The sequence below is a fragment of the Oryzias latipes genome, chromosome 6 (genome assembly GCF_053564925.1).
Source record: "Oryzias latipes strain Hd-rR chromosome 6, Olatipes_Hd-rR_3.1".
Lineage (NCBI taxonomy): Eukaryota > Metazoa > Chordata > Actinopteri > Beloniformes > Adrianichthyidae > Oryzias > Oryzias latipes.
In genome coordinates, this window is record NC_136242.1 from 14,364,715 (window position 1) to 14,382,955 (window position 18,241).

An 18,241-nucleotide genomic window follows, 5' to 3' on the forward strand; every position below is an offset into this window, starting at 1 on the left:
CGGAGGGGGGGAGGCGGAGGGGTCTGAGCCAGCTGTCAGTCATGACGTCACTTCCCGCGAGCGCTATGGCTCTGCCGAGTTTGGACGTGGTGGGGGATTTCTGACAGCGGCGGCGCTGCGGGGAGAAAGCGGGGACGTGACCAGCGTGAAGAGCCTTCTCCCCTGTCCCGCCCGTCCTGCTCCTCTAACTCGGCGAGTCCTCCGCGGCGGCTTCATGGCGGCCTCGGACTGCTAGAAGGTTAAGGTAGGGGGGTCTCCTCACTTGGGTATCCACTCTGTAAAGTGCAACCGTCCTCCCACAGACAGCGGCTGGAGCTCCGAGAGGAGCCCCGCTGATAAACAGGCATGTTTGCAACCTCCACACAGACCTTTTAAGGGGGGCTGATTAGTGTGCACCTCTGTTTGCAGGATTCGGGGATTCGGGGATTCGGGGTGCCTTGTTATTGTTTGTGTGGCAAATCAAAACCTAGTTCTCACGCCTGCGCAGCTTGTCCGCCAACAGACGTTTCTGCGTGACGTTAGGGGGCTGTTTAGTGAGACCCACAACCAAAAGGCTGTTTGCTTTTGTTTTGCATGCTTTGTGTTCTGTTTGTTGCTCTTCTTGCACTGTTTGCTGTGCAGGATCTCATTCATTTTGCAGGGAGGCATTACAACTTCCATGAGTTGGCTGCAGACCTCCGTGCAAATAGGTCTAAATCGAGTGATCAGGATGCACCACTTTGATAAATGCACAACTCTGCCACCCAACATTTTGCACACCACTTTGATGAAAATTGTGTTTTTATGCATTTTATTGTGGCATTTTACTCACGGAGGACAAAAATGGAGTCCAAAAATTGCATTTCTGAGTATTTATTTATTCAAATTGTTGTGAATCAGTAGCAAAATGCTGTTTGAAAAAACTTGTGTGACACAGAAGCTACTACGGCAAGCCACAAGCTCCCTGCTCCGCTGCATTCTGATGCATCCACTTGCAGACAAATAGATCCACGTACGTCTTTGTCTGAGCTGGCATCTCGCTCAGGACTGCACGGCTGGATAGCTCCAATATAGCTACCACTATTTTATGCACATGTTGGGGGTGTGAGTTACCCTAAAATTCTACAAGTTTTTTTATTTTTGCCTAAAAACGGCATAATCACAATTAAAAGACCGTTAGGAATACTTTTACCATAGATGAAAAGATGATTAGAGAGGGACCTAAAGTGCAATAACAGGGCAGCAGGGCTTTGTGAGTGGCACAACACGCCTCTTCCTGCCATCAGGCATGGCATTCAGTCTGTCCAGATGTTCGAGAACGCATTCAAGAAACGAGTTGCAAAAATGTGTAGTGGATAAATAATTATATCTAACTATTTCTAATATTTTGAAATGAATGACAATCATTGGGTACGCTACAGGATAACAGCCACAGATGATCACCTCTTTGGTCCAACCGTAGCCCATGACCGTTATGTCTTATTCTTGTTGAACAAGTGAGTAACACCAACCACATTATTTTCTTCCCTTTATAATAATTCATTTATGAACATCCAGGCTACCAGTTCACTTTTGCACCGTCAATAAGCTGCAGAAATGCAGAAAGCAGTTATCATTGATTAGGACTGATTGTCTGAATTTTTACAGCTTTGAGCCTTTTTGTGTGTCTGTGTGTGTGTAATGCATCTGCGCGTCACATGACCAGTTTAGCATGTGGTCTTCATATTGGACAAACAGGGAGGGGCTTCTTCTTCTTGCACTTTTTTTTATTCTTTACTAGCAAATGTCCGCCACATACAGTTGGAAGAGGGTTGATGCAAAATGTTGAAGGGGTGCAAAGTTTGCGAATCTCGCTTTTTCTTTCACAGCTTTATTCCGTTAAATGAAAGTTTTTAACTTTCAATGAAAATTTTGTGCGCAGAGCCTGAAAACTGTCGTAAAACTTGCAGAGCTATATGTAATTGCCAGAGTTTTCAATGCAAATTGTTCATGCGCGTTTACTTAGACTTCTAGGTGAAAGTGGTCGAAAGCGGTGTAAACGTAGCTTCAGATTTTGTGGCACAAAAAAGGGAAACCATGATCGATGTGTAGCTCTTTCTACGTGACTCCCCTACCCACCCACCCACCCACCCACCACACACATCCCAGAGAAAAAAAACAATCAACAAAATCTGCCCTAACGGTGTTCCTGGTAACCAAACATGCAATCCTTTTGCAGCTCCACTTGTCACCGATTTTGGTTTCAAGTTCCACCACCTCACAGCTTTCATTTGTTAGTAGCAATTTTTTTTTTTATTTTGGAAACATGGCTCTCTTGTATGTGGGTTCGCCTGCCGTCAGAATGAGTTATTATGAGAAGTGGCTTTTAGAGTTTGCAACCAGAGTGACACTAAATTGATAAGTGAAAGTTAAGGGTTTCTGTGTACGTGATGACAAAAAAAATGTGTTAGTTCCAGGCTGCTTTTCCAAGTACTGTAAGTCTCTTGCACTAGTCTGTAAGCATTAACCAACTCCTTAGTTCAGTCTGCATTGCAACGTGTCGTGTACCTTGGGTTCAAAGATCTTTTACTACATCTTATCTTTCTGATGTGTGCTGGTTAAAGTCAATTCATAGTTGTGTAATTTATCCGTGAAAAAAACTTTTTTTGGTGTAAGAGAAAAATGTGACGGTTAAATCTTTAAGCAAACGTTGATCAGATGGTAGATGGAGATTCAGTTGTTAAGAAAGAGGCAGGTGAGTATCAGTAGGGTGGGGGTGCTGTAACAGGTTGGAAAAGTGTGTGTTTTAAAACTGCCTTGCTCAAAGACGGCCTTTAGCGATTGTTGTGTTCGTCACATTCCTCTGTTTTCTTTTCCTCCAACTTTGACATGCGGTGGTGACATTGACAAGTGTGACTTTTATCTGCTGCTGCTGCTTTAAATGTGTATTTCTTTGTCCCAAATTCTACCCACAATGCACCAGAAGGTAGAGAGAGAGAGCCCTCTAAGCTTGGAGAGGGAGAGACAAGAACAGAATGTGAAGTAACGATGTTTCAACTCGGCCCCTCAAACAGGACTTTCAGGTTCTCTTCCTAACTGAACACAGAAAAAGTTCAGGTGTCCCAGTAGCAGCTACTTCCAGAAAAATGAATTGGTGTTGAGAAAGATTTTTTTTGGTATAATTTGGATTATTACTATTTTTTATTTGCATACTATTGAAATTAGAATAAATTATACCTTCACTATTATCCCTAATAAGTTATCAGCTAAAACTATAAAATATCACACACTATTTAAAACAAAAATAATGAAATAGTTACTTTTACTGGATGAAAAGTAGAACAAATAAACAGCGTCTGAGGGCTTCTAATATTATCCATGACCAACCACTTTACAGCCACCTGCTAAGCTCTGCAGATTTGCTGTTCACACTGGACCTCTTAGATCAGGTTTCACTTTCTTACCTGAAATAATACACACAGACAAAAGGGAAGTCTTTTATTTTTAGTCCAGTCCTAATATCTTATTTGCTATCTTCTTGTTTTCCAGCTTGTGCCCGACATCAGCAAGCTTTGACCTTTATCTGACCCAGGTCTTCTCCCCTTGAGCCTTCCTTATGGTAAAGTCCCTGAGAGTAGAATAGGATTGGGGGCCTCCAGCCAGGTTTATAGTAAGCAGCTCTGAACAGGAGATTGTCTGGACTAATGTTCAGGATGGCTTCCTGGATGTCAGCTGAATCTCGGCAAAAGGAAACACAAGAAGGATCATAACAATGAGTGAACATATGCAAATATTCTCCATATGTCTAGTTGGTGCAACCAACAAATCCGCTTCATAGTATTTTTTTTTGTCCCCTTCTTCAAAACCTTTTTACAAAAACGGGAGAGCATGGAATGAATGAGGAGAATGTTCTTTTTTATTATTATTATTTTTTTTACATATATTCACTTTTATACTATCTTTAGCATGTTTCCCCCTGCTTTGTTTGTGAGGTAAGAGCTATATGACATTGCTGCAGCCTCCACTGATAAAGAACCTATACTCTCTGCTGTCATTTTAGAATGAAAAGACAATCATAACTGCCAACAACATTGTCCAGAGATAAGGGGCCCAGTACTGCTGCATATCTCCAAATGTATTAGGATGTACCGACTCTTCTTGCCAAAGCTTAAACCATTATCTGTTTGTGCAGTATGAACTGACACCAGTTTTTAAAAGCTGCTACAAGTAAATCTCACCACGACTGACTGGCCTTTGTGTTTCTGTTGTGGCGTCAGCTATTATTGTGATGATGTTCCTAGGAGTTTATTCTTATCTTTAGTACACAGCCAAACGGACCTTACATCCATGGACTAACGTGAAGAGCAAATATCCATGACACTCTTCTTTAGTGAAATATGAAATATTAGGGGGGGTGATAAATAGTTTATTTATTTATTTATTACTGATCTTTTTAGTGATTTTTTTTTTTATCCTGCATCCCGCTCTCTTGGGCTTCTGTTGTTTGGAGTAAGGTCGACCCGTCCGTCTGTTTAGTTTTACGACTTCAGACTTGTAGCAACAAACCACATGCTACAAAATCAGTTTGAAGGCTGTTTCTACTAAAAGTGGAAGTTCGACAAATTTTTCCAAAAGCCTTGATCACAACGCCCTCTGCAACGCACGTTTAAGCGGCCACTTCCAATGAAGTCTTTGTAAACTCGTGTTTTTGGCTTCAAAACTCTTGCGTTTGAGCAAAGCTACGCACATTGTTAAGACAGTTTTCTCTGGCTGTACATACAAAACGTGTGTCCATTGAACACCTGCTGAAAGTTAAACCTAGTTGGAATTTGACCAATCACGGACTTGGATTTGGCAATGCTGTATGGAAAGCATTCCTTTTAATTCATGAAAGTACTACTGTCTGAAAATTAATGATGGAGGAGAATAATTGTGGTTTGTGCTCGCCAGAATGATATGACAGAAAGTCTTTCATATATAACGGAATAGAGCTGTGAAAGAAAAAGCCTGGACTAAGATTTGCACAATTTATATCGCTTTGACATTTCACACCAAGCCTCTTCCAACTGTAGGTGACGGACATGCGCTAGTAAACAGTAGAAAAGCGCATTGGTGAGGTCACACACTGATGTTAGTGCAGAAGGCCTGGCTCTTTAGCCTCCATTCTAATTCATCCCAAGGTGTTCTATTGGGTTCGGGTCTGGACTCTGTGCAGGCCAGGCAAGTCCATCCAAACCAGACTCTGTCATCCACATCTTTATGGACCTTGCTTTATGCACTGGTGCACAGTCATGTTGGAAGAGGAAGGGGGACACTCCAAACCGTTCCCACAAGGTTGTGAGGATGGAATTGCCCAATATGTTTTGGTATCCCCAAGCATTCAGAGTTCCTTTCACTGGAACTGAGGGGCCAAGTCTAAGTCCTGAAAATTAAACCCCACACCATTTTCCTCCACCACCAAATTTTACACTCGGCACGATGCAGTCAGAAATGTACCGTTCTCCTGGCAACCTCCAAACCCAGACTCGTCTAACAGACTGCCAGATGGAAAAGTGTGATTCATCTCTCCAGAGAAGGCGTCTCCACTGCTCTGGAATCCAGTGGTGGCGTGCTTTACACCACTACATTAGGTGCTTTGCATCACACTTGGTGAAATCTGGCTTGGACGCAGCTGCTCGGCCATGGAAACCCATTCCACAAAACTCTTTGTGCTCTGTACTTGGGCTAATCTGAAGGTCACATGAAGTTTGGAGCTCTGTAGCAATTGACTGTACAGAAAGTCTGCGACCTCTTTGCACTTCAGCATCCGCTGACCCCTCTCCGTCAGTTTACTTGGTCTACCATTTCATGGCTGAGTTGCTGTTGTTCCCAAATTCTTCCATTCTGTTATGATAGAGCGGACAGTTAACTGTGGAATATTTAAAGCCGAGGTAATTTCACAACTGGATTTTTTTGCACAGGTGGCGTCCTGTGACAGTCCCTGGCTCAAATTTACTAAGCTCCGGAGAGCGGCCCATTCTTTCACAAATGTTGGGAAAAACAGTCTGCATGCCCGAGTGCTTGATTTTATACACCTGTGCCCAGGCCAAGTGATTAGTACACCTGATTCTGATCGAAAGGGTGAGAGAATGCTTTAGGTGATATAGTGTTGCTTGTAAGACTTTAAAGTGAGTTGTGAGCTACATTTTAGAGGAAGCATAACAGTATTTTCAGACCATAGTACTTGTTCTATGCTAGAGTCTTTAGTTGCACTCAGTGACCCTAGAGTGTCACTTTAGTTGATCTGTCACTGAGCATATGTGGTTGATACTCTTCCCACAAAAACAAAGGCTGTCTTGCAGCGACGAAGGGGAGCCTAACTCCACAGTCATGTCAGAAAATGACATAAAATACACACAGCTGCAGCTGAAGACAGACATCTCTCAGCTTCCTGTTGTTCTTGTTGGGTTTGTGTTTGCTAAAACCCTTCTCTGCTGCTCTGAAACAGAGCAGAAAGGCCTGTGAAGTCATTTGAATAGGGAAAAAAACTTTTTTCTTTGTTTTTGCAAGTGTTTTGTTATTTCAATCGATGTACTATTGAAGCTATGGATTTAAAGGGGTGATATGTTGATAATATTTACATATTGTGTCCGAATTACCTCCCTACTTGCTAACTTCTAATAAACTATATAGTGCGGGACTATCTAGTAGACTGGATTTTCTAAAGCAATTCGGACCCCATGCTCACTACATTTTTTTAATGCCAAAACAATTTCCCAAAATAAGTATGAACATTTTACAAAGACTATTTAGAGAATCCATTGAATTCTCAAGATGAAAATGTAGATGATTTATAAAAAAAAAATTTTTCACATGAAAAATCCTTCAAATGCAGTGCATTGTGGTCTGTATACACTAATCCAGTAACCATTGATGCACACTAATTTTTCCCAGACTTTTGGGAAATTTCTAGAATGCTCGATTTTAGGTACTGTAGATTTGGAAATCCCTTAAAAATGATGAACGCACTATATAGTACACTAAGTAGTGAAGGGATTCGGACACAACATAGATCAATTTTCAAATGTTTTATGCTATTCCACATAGGCCTGGGGCGAAAAGTCGATTGAATGAATTAATTTGAAATTTTTGTTAGGGGCGATTTACAGAATAACTTGACCGCGACTCCTGCCGCATCATCACCGAAGCGGTCGCTTTGCATATAGCCAAAGACATGGTACCCATTCACACGGCAGTATGGCAAGCGACAAACATCAACATCATAGCACACACGAAACAGCAAGGGACAGCTTGCTTACCAGTGAGAGTGGGAAGTTTGTTCCCAAGAAAGGAATAAAATTCTCTATCGTTTAGAACTGGGATTGGTTTACTGCCATAGACGTGGAGGAAGAGAGCCCATGCTGCAACATTTGCCTGCAACATTTGCGCGCGCACCCACAACACTTGTGCACGCTCTCAGTCATTCTTGCGTGGCATGCGCTTCTTCCTCTTACACACATGTGCAGCGTGCTGATCATTAGTTAAATAGTTAGTTGTTACTGTTATTTGTTGATAAAGAATACTGCATTGTAATTATAACTTGTACCAGTATTCATTTGCGACGCGGGAGCCGGAGGATATTGTGTGCGGCGGCAGCGGTGGGTGAGGTGGGTGGGGTGGTGGCGGTGGAATATGGCTGACCACGAGCGCGACTCCTGCTGCTTCATCAGCTCGGTGATCAAAAGTCCCACACCGTCCCAGTTCTAGTTTATATCTCGTGGGACACATTTGCATATAGCCAAAGACATGGTGCCCATATATACCGTGGAGAAGACGGGGTTTATTAAGTTAATTAAAACCTTAGACCCCAGATATGAGCTGTATTGTTAATCCTTTAGAAAATGGAGTTACTCTCAAGGTGAATGTTTGTCTCCTTTAGTCTAGACTACAAAGTGTGACATAAAACACAGCTGGGACTTTGATTCCAAGAGTCTGTTCATTTATTTATTATTCATCCCAGAAATGGGGGTTACATTTTTCTTGCGTTTGATTAAATCAATCAAAATTTGCTTTAAGTTGTCTGCCGTTTGTACTTATTGCTTTCCTTAAGAAGAGGGGGGGGGGTCAGAAAAAATCGGAAATCGAATTAAAAGAAATAAAATCGGCCATATCGCCCAGCCCTAATTCCATGGTTGTACCATTCACGATGCTTTTTTTACTGACACTTTAACTCCTGTCCTACATTTGTCAAGAGGTTAAAGCAGCTGGAAACGATCGTGGTTTCTCCACTTTGAAATTTACAGCTTGGAGAAAGTACAAGGAAATTTTGAAATGGCGACAGCGTTTGGAAATGAGGAGAAAGGGGCAGCTAGGAGACAGGACTTGGCAGAGAGCTGGAAAAAAAGTTGCTCAAGGATAGTGTAGTTGCTCTGTCTGCTGGTATTTCAGACATCTGGGAACGTTGAGGGTCAGAAGCACCACCAGCTCAGCTGTTGATACACAGAGGTACCCAGCTTAGCTGTGGCTGTGCAGGGGTCAGACTTCTACATCAGCTGTGTCAACTCTGATAAATATTACTCTCTTACAGACAGAAACTGTACAGATCATAAGTGCTTGCTCATAACTTGGTTGTTCTGTTAAATCTCTGCTAACAAGATCAACAGATTCTGGGATGGTTATTCATCTCACACTTGTGCCCCAAAATGTCACAATTTAATCTGTTCTAAATGACCTTAAATGGAATATTTAGGGAAGTTTTCACAAAAAGGTGATACTTATATTAAGACTTGTAACTTGCAGCAATGGACAGGAATTCTTAATAATGAAAACGGCTGCTGTAAACAGTTATTACGGACATTTGTTTTGCTTTTACTCAACATCTAACATGACATCAGGCCAACTTTCCTCCACGTAATGATGTGCTATAAACAGCCAACAGCAGGGGCCAGATCTCAGCCGACCTCTGAGGTGACATTAGACCATCACATATCACATTCTGCTCTGGTTGTCTCCCAACTGGATAGCCCTCCAACTTGGGATCATTTTGAAACCCCTAGTTATTATTTTAAAATTGCAAACATTGGGAAGTCAATAAAGGTTTGAGCAACTGACTGATTATTTCTCAAGTAGACGGATGAAATTATCAGCTCATCTTGAGAAAGAAAACATCACAGTTGAAATGAACTAACAACCTCTTTTGTCTTTTATTTCAAACTAGTGACAAACTTGGACTTATGCATTTTCTGAAGGGCAAAAACATCCCATTTGTCAATTCAAAAAAAGTCTTTATTTTTTCTTGAAATCTAAAAACGTAAAAAAAATGTACCTGTCAGCACCAAAGTGCTCCACAATTTAAAATCTAGATTTGAAGTCTAAGAAAATGAATGAAAGTAACTTCTTTCTCCTTTGTGGTTAGTTTTTCTACCAGTCATGAAAGGAAAGGCATTTCTTGACTTTTCCTTCTAGTGACTTCCAATATAAGCTGATAAAAAAATTGACTTTACTACGAAGTTGATTTGCTTACCTTGGAAAACTATCAAAGATCACATAGGGGTTTTTACAAAGATTACAAGACATAAAGTTTATGGCCCAAACTTATGGGAAGGAGTTACAGCAGCTGATGAATCTTTTAGATGAATAGCCACCTTATCATTTCACGTCTGCAGACATACAAACAAAAGGGTTTGAAAGGTTTTTTTAATTAATTAATTTTTGCTGCCCTACATATCATCTTCTGTTAAATGTACACATGTACGCTTTTCCCTTCAAATTCATTGTTTCTCTTCTATAGCAACCATCTTTTGAGATGTGTTTTTATTCTTAAATAGAGTGGACGGATGTACGTTCTTGTAAATGCTGTTACCCTAAACTAGGAAAAGGATTCTTGATACGATTTCTGAGTGTTCTTTTAACTGGTCCATTACAGAAGGGCTAATATCAATCACTTCAACTGGCTGTACTTTGCTCAGTCTCCATAGCGATGAGAGCACGCCTGCCAGCATATCAAACTAAACCGATAAGGGTCCGATTGAGTGTTTACACAGCAGCAAGAGTACATTTGGAGCTCATCGTTTTAACTCTTCAAATATGAACATGCTGAGGGGCCAGCCCAATCATATCGTATTGGCTCTCTATGACCACTCTAATGCCCACTGGAGGGTTCATCTCACAGGTCTGGAAGCCCTCAGACCACAAAAACCACGAGATAAACATTAACCTGTCGGCCATACGTGCACACGCACACAAACATGAACTGACTCCTTATTGAGACTCATAGAAGAGACTACACTTCATGTTGATGAAGCCAGAGTTACACAGTTCAAGTCCTTGGATTAAAAAGGTAGGATAAAAGTGCTTTGCAGTGATGTTCTCACCTCTTCTTGTAATATAAATCAATGCATTTTTGGGGGGGGGGGGGGGGGGGGGCTGTACATATGGAAAAGTTTTCTTGTCAAAACAACAGTGGCTTTGTTCAAAGGTCTAGCAGGACAAGCTCACACAAAATCAGCTCTTTTGATAAGAAATCCAATGTGCCATTAGATTTCTCTCTTATTGGATTTTTGTCATAGAATTATTAGCTTTCTGCCTCGTTGCCACAGGAATATATGTATTGCCTACAAAATGCAGTCAGAAATAGTACAACAGAATCTTTTTTTTGTTGGATTTTACCGAATTTCTTCCTACTTCCAAAAGGCCTAATTGTAGAGTTTTATATGTCTCTTTTTTGAGTAATTATGTGATTAGTTTGTTCTAATTTTATTTTTAAAAAGTGTTTTCCGTCATCGAATAAACAGTAGTTGTCATAAGTAATTTTTGAATGAGTATTCTGAGCCCCCACAGTGCTGCTGAAATTAATTATTTAGTGTAATCGCTTACGTTTTTCTCAGATGGCTGGCATGTAGCCCAAAAAGCCAACCACCCGTTTTTAGTGGTTGCATGGGGATTCATTATTGCTTTTGGTGACAAGTGCAACACAGACACAGGCAATTTGTGTTACACTGGTAGAGACTGATTAAATATTAAATGTCCTTTAAGATATTCACATAGATGTATAACTGTCCGTTTGACCTTCATAAACTTGTGCCAGTCCTAACAAGCCCGGTCATGCTTCTGGTGCCAAAGCATGATTTGTTCTTGAAGGAATTTCCATGGCTTTTTCATTGATATAGTCTTTTTTTACACCCCTGTAACCACATTTTAACCAATGCCTTTGGTCTCCCTACCAAGCCTGGTTAGGCTAGTACAAGAGAGGCCTTGACCAATGAGACAAAAGCTTGTTGCTACCATAGGAACAAGTGTTGTCTTCTTTCCCCTGCTTCGCTTGCTCTCTCACACATAGCAGACGACTGAAATGTAGCTGAACAGGCATTCCTCTCTATCCTCGTGTCTGTCTCTTTCTCAGAGCCAATCCACTAAACCTCTCCAGCTAATCAGCTCTGTTTGTTTACATTCTTATGTATGTTGATGGAAACATGAGGTTAGCTCGGTCCATCGCTCCATTGCTGCTTGCTGGAGAAAGTCAAGCGTTGGATATCTGACTTTTGTTTAATAATGAAATAGAAACTCATGCCATACTCACGAGGTGTTGACCAAAAACTTCATTCAGATTCATGAAAATGCATCAATTTCTTGACTAAGAAGTTTTGAGTGACCTTCAAAACTACAGATTTGAGTTATTTTATCAATAGAATATTTGTAATTACTGGTGTTTGGCAGGGATTTGGCTCATTTCCTCCCTCTTAAAGCAGTATTATAATCAGATCATGCTGAGTGAAGTGAATGTATGGAACTGGATGTCCTTTTAGGGAAACCCAGAGGGTCAGAGGGTGGAAGCTGCATACAGAAGAGGTTTACTCTGCTATAAATGTTAACACTGCCTCCATTCAGAACTCCAAGTCCATAGTAGAGTGAGATCCTCAAAGAGGGTATCAGCTGACACAAGAGTTCTTTGAATTTGGTTTAATTCTTCGTAAAAAATGAATTTAACTGTAGTGCGAGTGCTTTATTTTCTACTCCACAACTCATTGAGTTAGCGCGGTTCTACACCCAAAACTATAAGTTATTGGTGAATGCCGTTAAACTTTCCTTATAACGTTTTTTTTTGCCATTTTGACTAAAGTAGAATATTAACTTTGAGATTATTTTATAGGCTGATAAATATGTATTTTTTGCACTTTTATTTAAAAAAAAGAGCAGAGTTGATTTATTGTGTAATAAGTGAAAATCTTAATATGTATTTTCACTTATCAAATACAATTCCATGAAATGAATCATGTCAAGAGCTTGTCTAACCCAATCAACATCCTCTGAGATTGGATTTTATGAACACAAATTAACTTTAGTTATTTTTTATAACCTGTTACCGCAGCCATTGCGTGTTGATAGTCGTGAGTGTTATGCTATGTACATACCGGGCAAGTGATTCTGAATTTGGGTTCTTGAACGCACTTTTAGCACATGGTGTTCACACTGGACTGTCGATTCCCGATACTAGCGCATGTACGCGCGGTTGGAAGAGGCTTGGAGCAAATTGTCAAAGCGGTGCAAATCTTGCTCCAGGCTTTTTCTTTCACAGCTCTATTCTGATATATGAAGACTTGATGTCATATCATTCCGACCCAGGACAAATCACAATTAGTAATTTCTCCTCTATGAACACTTTTCAACGGTTGGCACTACCATGAAATAAAAAGGGACATCATCCAAATCTGAGTCCTCGATTGCTCAACTGGTACAACTGGTTTAACTTTCAATGCACGTTCAATAGCTGCACACTTTGTACGTAGAGCCCAAAAAACTGACTTAAAAACGTGCATAGCTACGCATGAAGCCAGAAACATGCATTTAGGGGCGTTTACGGAAGTAGTCATTGGAAGTAGTCACTTGAACGTATGTTGCCAAGGCTGGTGGGAACATGGCAGTAGTTTTCCATGTTGCCTGGTAAGGTTTTTAAACATTTAAAAACAAAGGACTAAGATGTTTTAAACATATCCTCATCATCTGACATAAAAACCGTCGAGTTCCTTACAATATTTCCTAACGTTTAAAGCTGAGTAAAGAGTAAACTGTCTCTACATTCAAAAATCTTCTCAACCGAGATGCCATGGATTTATTTTTTGACATCTCACAGTCTTGCTCCTCTCCAAATGTGCCATATTCAACAGTGCAAGACAGGTTGAGGTTAAACTAAAAGCTGCCATTAGTTAACTTGAGAGATGGTTGAGCGCAGGCGGCAGCTGCTGTCTTGTAGATATGCTAACACGCTCAGCAAACCGTCACTCTCCTTCTCCTCCCCCATGTTTAATGTTCTTTACAGGGTCCTATAAAAGGGGCTTACAGAAGATTGACCCAGTTCATTGTGCTCTTTGAATACTCGAATGGTAAAATATGCAACCCACTTTTCCCACCTTTGGGCACTTAATGAAGTATGGACCTCAAACTTCCCCCTCATGTTGCAGTTCAGAAGATAAGTATTGATCAACGACAAGCTAGCCCCTTTGTCACCTTGATTCAAACCAGAGCCATTCTTCCCAGCCATCTTAATCCAGCCCACTGACTTATATCCCCACATACTAATACGTCTGTGCATTATTCTGTCTGTGTTCTGTCAGAAGCTGCTCTTCTTCAGAAAGTCTTCCTTTAGTTGATGTAAGTTGGTGCAATGCTGCATCTGGATGGTTTGTTGGGTCAAAAATAATGACAGCGTTGAGGTAATTGTTTGTGTTTTTGACCCCTGGTTAATATCTGTTAAAGTGCTCATGCAATATAGAAGACTAAAATCCAAAGTCCAGTTCATTTGAATACAGTTTTTATTATTCCTAGTTCTTTCTTGGGCATAGAACCCTTTGTTTGCTTGCAGAGAAGTGCCAAAGCACCAATCTCTGGACTTGAGAACATAGGTGGTGCTGAACGTGTGAAGCCACGTTTATGATGCCAATGGTGTGGCTGACAAAAGGAGCAGACAGTGCTGAACTGGCGTTTGTAGTAACTGTACCCGGCCACGTATGGGAAAGGACTGTCAGAGTGTGTTTCAGTATTGTGTGGTGCAGATGGTGTGCTGTAAGAAAATCCTTTTTATCATATACAATGGTCCCTGGCTATAATATGGTTCACTTTTCATGGCGTTGCAGTTAACTCGTTCTTTTTGGTGCAATTTTGCTTCTTTTTTTATTGCATTGTGTTCTGCATCCTGATTGGCTGTAGACCATCAATCAATTACCTTTGCGCTGTGTCTTCTGTACAGAACAGAATGCATTCAGTTCACCAAATTACAAAAATCTTTTATCACGAGCAAATGTCTCTGAAGTGCTTTAAAAAGTGCTTAAACAAGAGAGAAAAGTGTCCAAATGTTCATGTCTGTCTGGTAAATGTGTATAAAATGTGTAGTAAGGAGTTTTAAAGTCTTAAAACATGTAGAGTAATTGCAAAAAATAAAGTTGACCACTTTTGCAGATTGTGTCTATTGGGGGTTAATTTATAGAACCTAATTCCTGCAATAAACGATGGACCACTGTACCCCAAAAGTTGGAGGTTTTAATTGATTATTCCAAATGACCAGTTTTTCCCTTCACTTCTTTCTTATGTTTTTGGTTTCTAGTCTGATGTGTGACAGCGCCACCAGCTTTCTCCTCCGCCACGATGGTCGACATGGAGAGCCACTACCACCCTCCATCCCCTTTGGAGGACTCGGTGCTAGAAAGCTCCTTGTGTGCGGACGATGATCTCATGGGCAGCATGGATGAGCTCCAGGATATCTCCCAGTCCATCGACGACGATGCCCTGAGCTCCTTTGATGTCCCAGAGTACCAGTCATCCAGCAATGGTTCAGAAGGTTCCACTGTCATAGGTAAAAAAAAAAAAAAACTGCATTCACATCAACAAACACAGGGTTTGTGGGTTTGAAGTTATCTACCAGTCAATGTTGTTGCTTCTAGAGACTAAAGTCCTTTAATCCTCATTTCTGCACCATAGTGATCCTTTTTCTATTATTTCTCTGTCTTCTTTTCATTTTCTTTTAGCTAGAAGTTGGTTTTTATGTCATTGTAAAAATCTTAAAATTCAACATGTTTTTTCCTGTGTTTTATGGTTGCAACCTGCATTTTTAAGCACTTTGTGAGTAGTTTTTTGTTAGAAGTGTAATACAAACTCACTTTGCATTCTTGCTTGCACCTACCGGACTTCTCTTCTTGTCACAGTCTCCCTACCCCCTATCCTTTGAAGAATTCCCACATTCCAAAGTCACCACGCCACGCATGGTTTCCCCTCGGGGGGGAAACATCCGCTTTCTGTCGTTTCCCCCCTCAAAGACACTCCTGGTCAATGTTGTGCTTTGACACAATTATGCAACACGGGGAAGAAGCTGTCAACGGCTGTGAAATAATCATTAAACAGAATAACAGAAGATGTGAGTGGGAGGGGCAGGAGCACTTGGTGATGTCATGGAAGAGTCTCAGAGAGTGCTGGGGGTGGGGGGGGGGGGGGGGGGGTTATTAGTTTAAGGCAATACAGAGATTGGAGAAGAAGCAAAACTGGCCTGTTCTTCTAGTCCTGGCTCTGTTGAAACATGTGTGTCTGGGAGGCGGAAACACAGCTCGCTTGCCAAACGCCGCTTATCCTGGTCCTGGCATCTTTCCCCTAAACTCATGTGGCCTGACGTTGTGCCTCTGTTCTGTACTGCTTCTTCTGTGCTTTTTGTGGAGTAGGCCCATTCTACCAACGGTGCCCCCCCCCCCCCCCCTCCATCACACAAGCTGGAAATAGAAAACTGTTGGCATCATATGTGTAAATCCTGTGACTCGTCACACTCGAGGATGATCTGTACTACAACTGCATAACCCTGCGACGCTTGGAAAAATAAACACGGCAGCGTGACTGTGTCACTTTGATGAACATGGCTAATGAAAACATCTTACCAGTCACCTCTGGTGTTAGGTTGAAAGCATTTATTTCACAAACAAAGATCGTTTCATAAGTACATTTGTGCAGAACGAGTTCATAGCTAAATATGGATAATTACAATGGGCCTTAGGCAAATATATTTTAACACATAGGGTTTCACTCAAAGGCCTGAGGGTGAAGAGTTGCTTCTGCAAAATGTGTAAAGTTCCTTTTAGTTCATCTTATGAGTTTAGGTTAAAGTTTCTTTATAAATTTGTTGTTGTTTAAAGTCAGAATGCCAATTCAATTAGCAAATCATTTCAGTTTGTAACTGTAGCATTCTGCTCTTGGCTGTTTGCTTTTTATTTAATGCTTAATGCTTTAATTCTATTCATTAGATTGCTTTATGTGCAGGTCTTTTCTTTATCTGCATTGTTATGACAGAGTGGTTATTTCTTTGGATTTAAAAAAGTCATTTAAAGTCATTTGATTCTTTTCTAAATTTTGATCAAATTTGCAAATGTTGAATCAAGTTAAATAGTCAAGAAATCAAACACACTCTTTAAATCAGACACCAAAGATACGTTCACACTAAAATAGTTTAATTGAGCCCTCAAAATTGAACTGATCCACATGGAAATGTCAAACCAGGTCATGTCAAGAAACAATATAAAGAGAAGAAATTTGTAAAGTTCCACTAAAAGAAGATCTAATGAAGATCAAATCAGATCCTTTTTGAACAACTAATCACTGACTTCATTAATTTGACATTCAGGAAAAACTGGAATCGCCTGTTAACCTAATGGGATATAGGAGTGTTGCTCCCACTGACCCACTGCATGTCTTCTTTAGATGCCCTGACACCAGCGTCCAGCCCGTCATCCGTGGTTTATGGCTTGGCATCGAGCCAGGAGGAGTTCTCATCTTCCTCCTCCTCCCTCAATCTTGAGTGTCGGGTGTGTGCTGACCGCGCATCAGGCTACCACTATGGAGTTCATGCCTGCGAGGGTTGCAAGGTGAGACAAAGACCGCTCAGCTGAAGCATGCAGGGAAGCGGTGCAGCCTTAATGCAAGCTCCGCCTCCACCGATCACTTCTGTGGGTTCTACCTTTTGTTTCAGTTTAGCTAACACATATTTGATAGATTTACAACTGTTCAGTCGCGTATGACAGAATTAAGACTTGTTTGACCCAAACCAGAAGAAAAATGTTGTGCGACTTGTTTAAATCGGAAGCTTCACATGGGAGTCGCTCAATAATATTTCAGTTAATTGTTTGCTCGTCATTTCAAAAAACAACTCAAGCTTTTTTCTAATGCTACGTTCACACCAAATGCCATATTTAATTTTACATTGGCTGCCTCTCTTTTGACTCAAGTCAAATTCGCCGTTGGACGCTTGTCCATAAACCTGATGCTCCAGATGCGTGTGGGAGGAGCTACTGTAAAGTTTTTAGCCACGTAGCCACATGGAAGCATTGAGTGTATATCGCCTTTACAACACATGGAAGACAGATGATGTTGAGCGATCAGGTTTATTTATTTTGAAGGGTTCCAGTGTAATCATGTTTCAATGTCATGAGATTCTCCCAGTACGGTGAGCGTCACCATCTACTGCAGGAGCTGCTTCTGAATGACGGACGGTTTCAGGGGTCCTTCGACTTCCTGTCCCGCATTAGTTAGAGGGAGGAAAAATTAAAAAGTTGAGTTGAATTAGAGAAGCTTTTTTTGTTATTGTAAAGACAAACATAGGAAAAATATCCTAAAGGTCAGGAAGAGAACAATCAAATTCTCCTTTATGTTGGTTCAGACTCCACCCGCTGATTACATCAACACCTCACAGGCCAAAGCTGAGTTCCAGATTGGTTGAATTCTTAGGTTGATCTCTGGACCACCTGCTGACAGCCCGACGCTCACGCTGTACATGGACTTAACATTGAAACTGGACTCCCCTGCCATGCTATTCACGTTTGATGTAAACAAAGGTTAAGGAGTTTCAAAGGACACAAAATAGTCTTTAAGTGCTCTCACAAGTATGTCTAAAGTTTTCTTTCTTTCATCACATATTTTTTTCTAAAACAATTTTTTAGAAGTAACTTGTACCAAGAAACTTTTGTATCCCTTACGATTGTGATCTTTATTTTTTTTTGTTCAATTTCCATACAAACTTTTTGAAAATAAAGACATTAAGCAGATCTACACTAGCATTTGTAAATTTGTCACTATTCAGTTAGTTAGGCGTATTTGTCATCATGTGACTTGTTACCTAACGTTGTCATAGAGAAATGTAACGACTGACGATTTTTGAAAATGTTTAACTTTCAAAGATGGTGGTGCAATGTTAAATTATTTCTAGGGGTTTTTTGCTTTTCTTTTGCAGCCATATTCCTACAGCGATAATTTTGTGCTGCTTACATAACCGGTAATAGTC

At 40.8% G+C, this 18,241-nt stretch overlaps 1 protein-coding gene across 1 annotated transcript in view; it reads left to right on the forward strand.

Annotated features, from left to right (window-relative positions):
• pparab (peroxisome proliferator-activated receptor alpha b) overlaps nucleotides 1-18,241 on the forward strand; it is a 34,799-nt gene continuing 16,558 nt past the window's right edge. Inside the window, exons 1-3 of the mRNA XM_023955646.2 lie at nucleotides 1-244; nucleotides 14,534-14,782; nucleotides 16,666-16,829. Coding sequence (XP_023811414.1) covers nucleotides 14,575-14,782; nucleotides 16,666-16,829 — 372 coding nt within the window. The 5' untranslated portion in view covers nucleotides 1-244; nucleotides 14,534-14,574. The remainder of the gene's footprint in view (nucleotides 245-14,533; nucleotides 14,783-16,665; nucleotides 16,830-18,241) is intronic.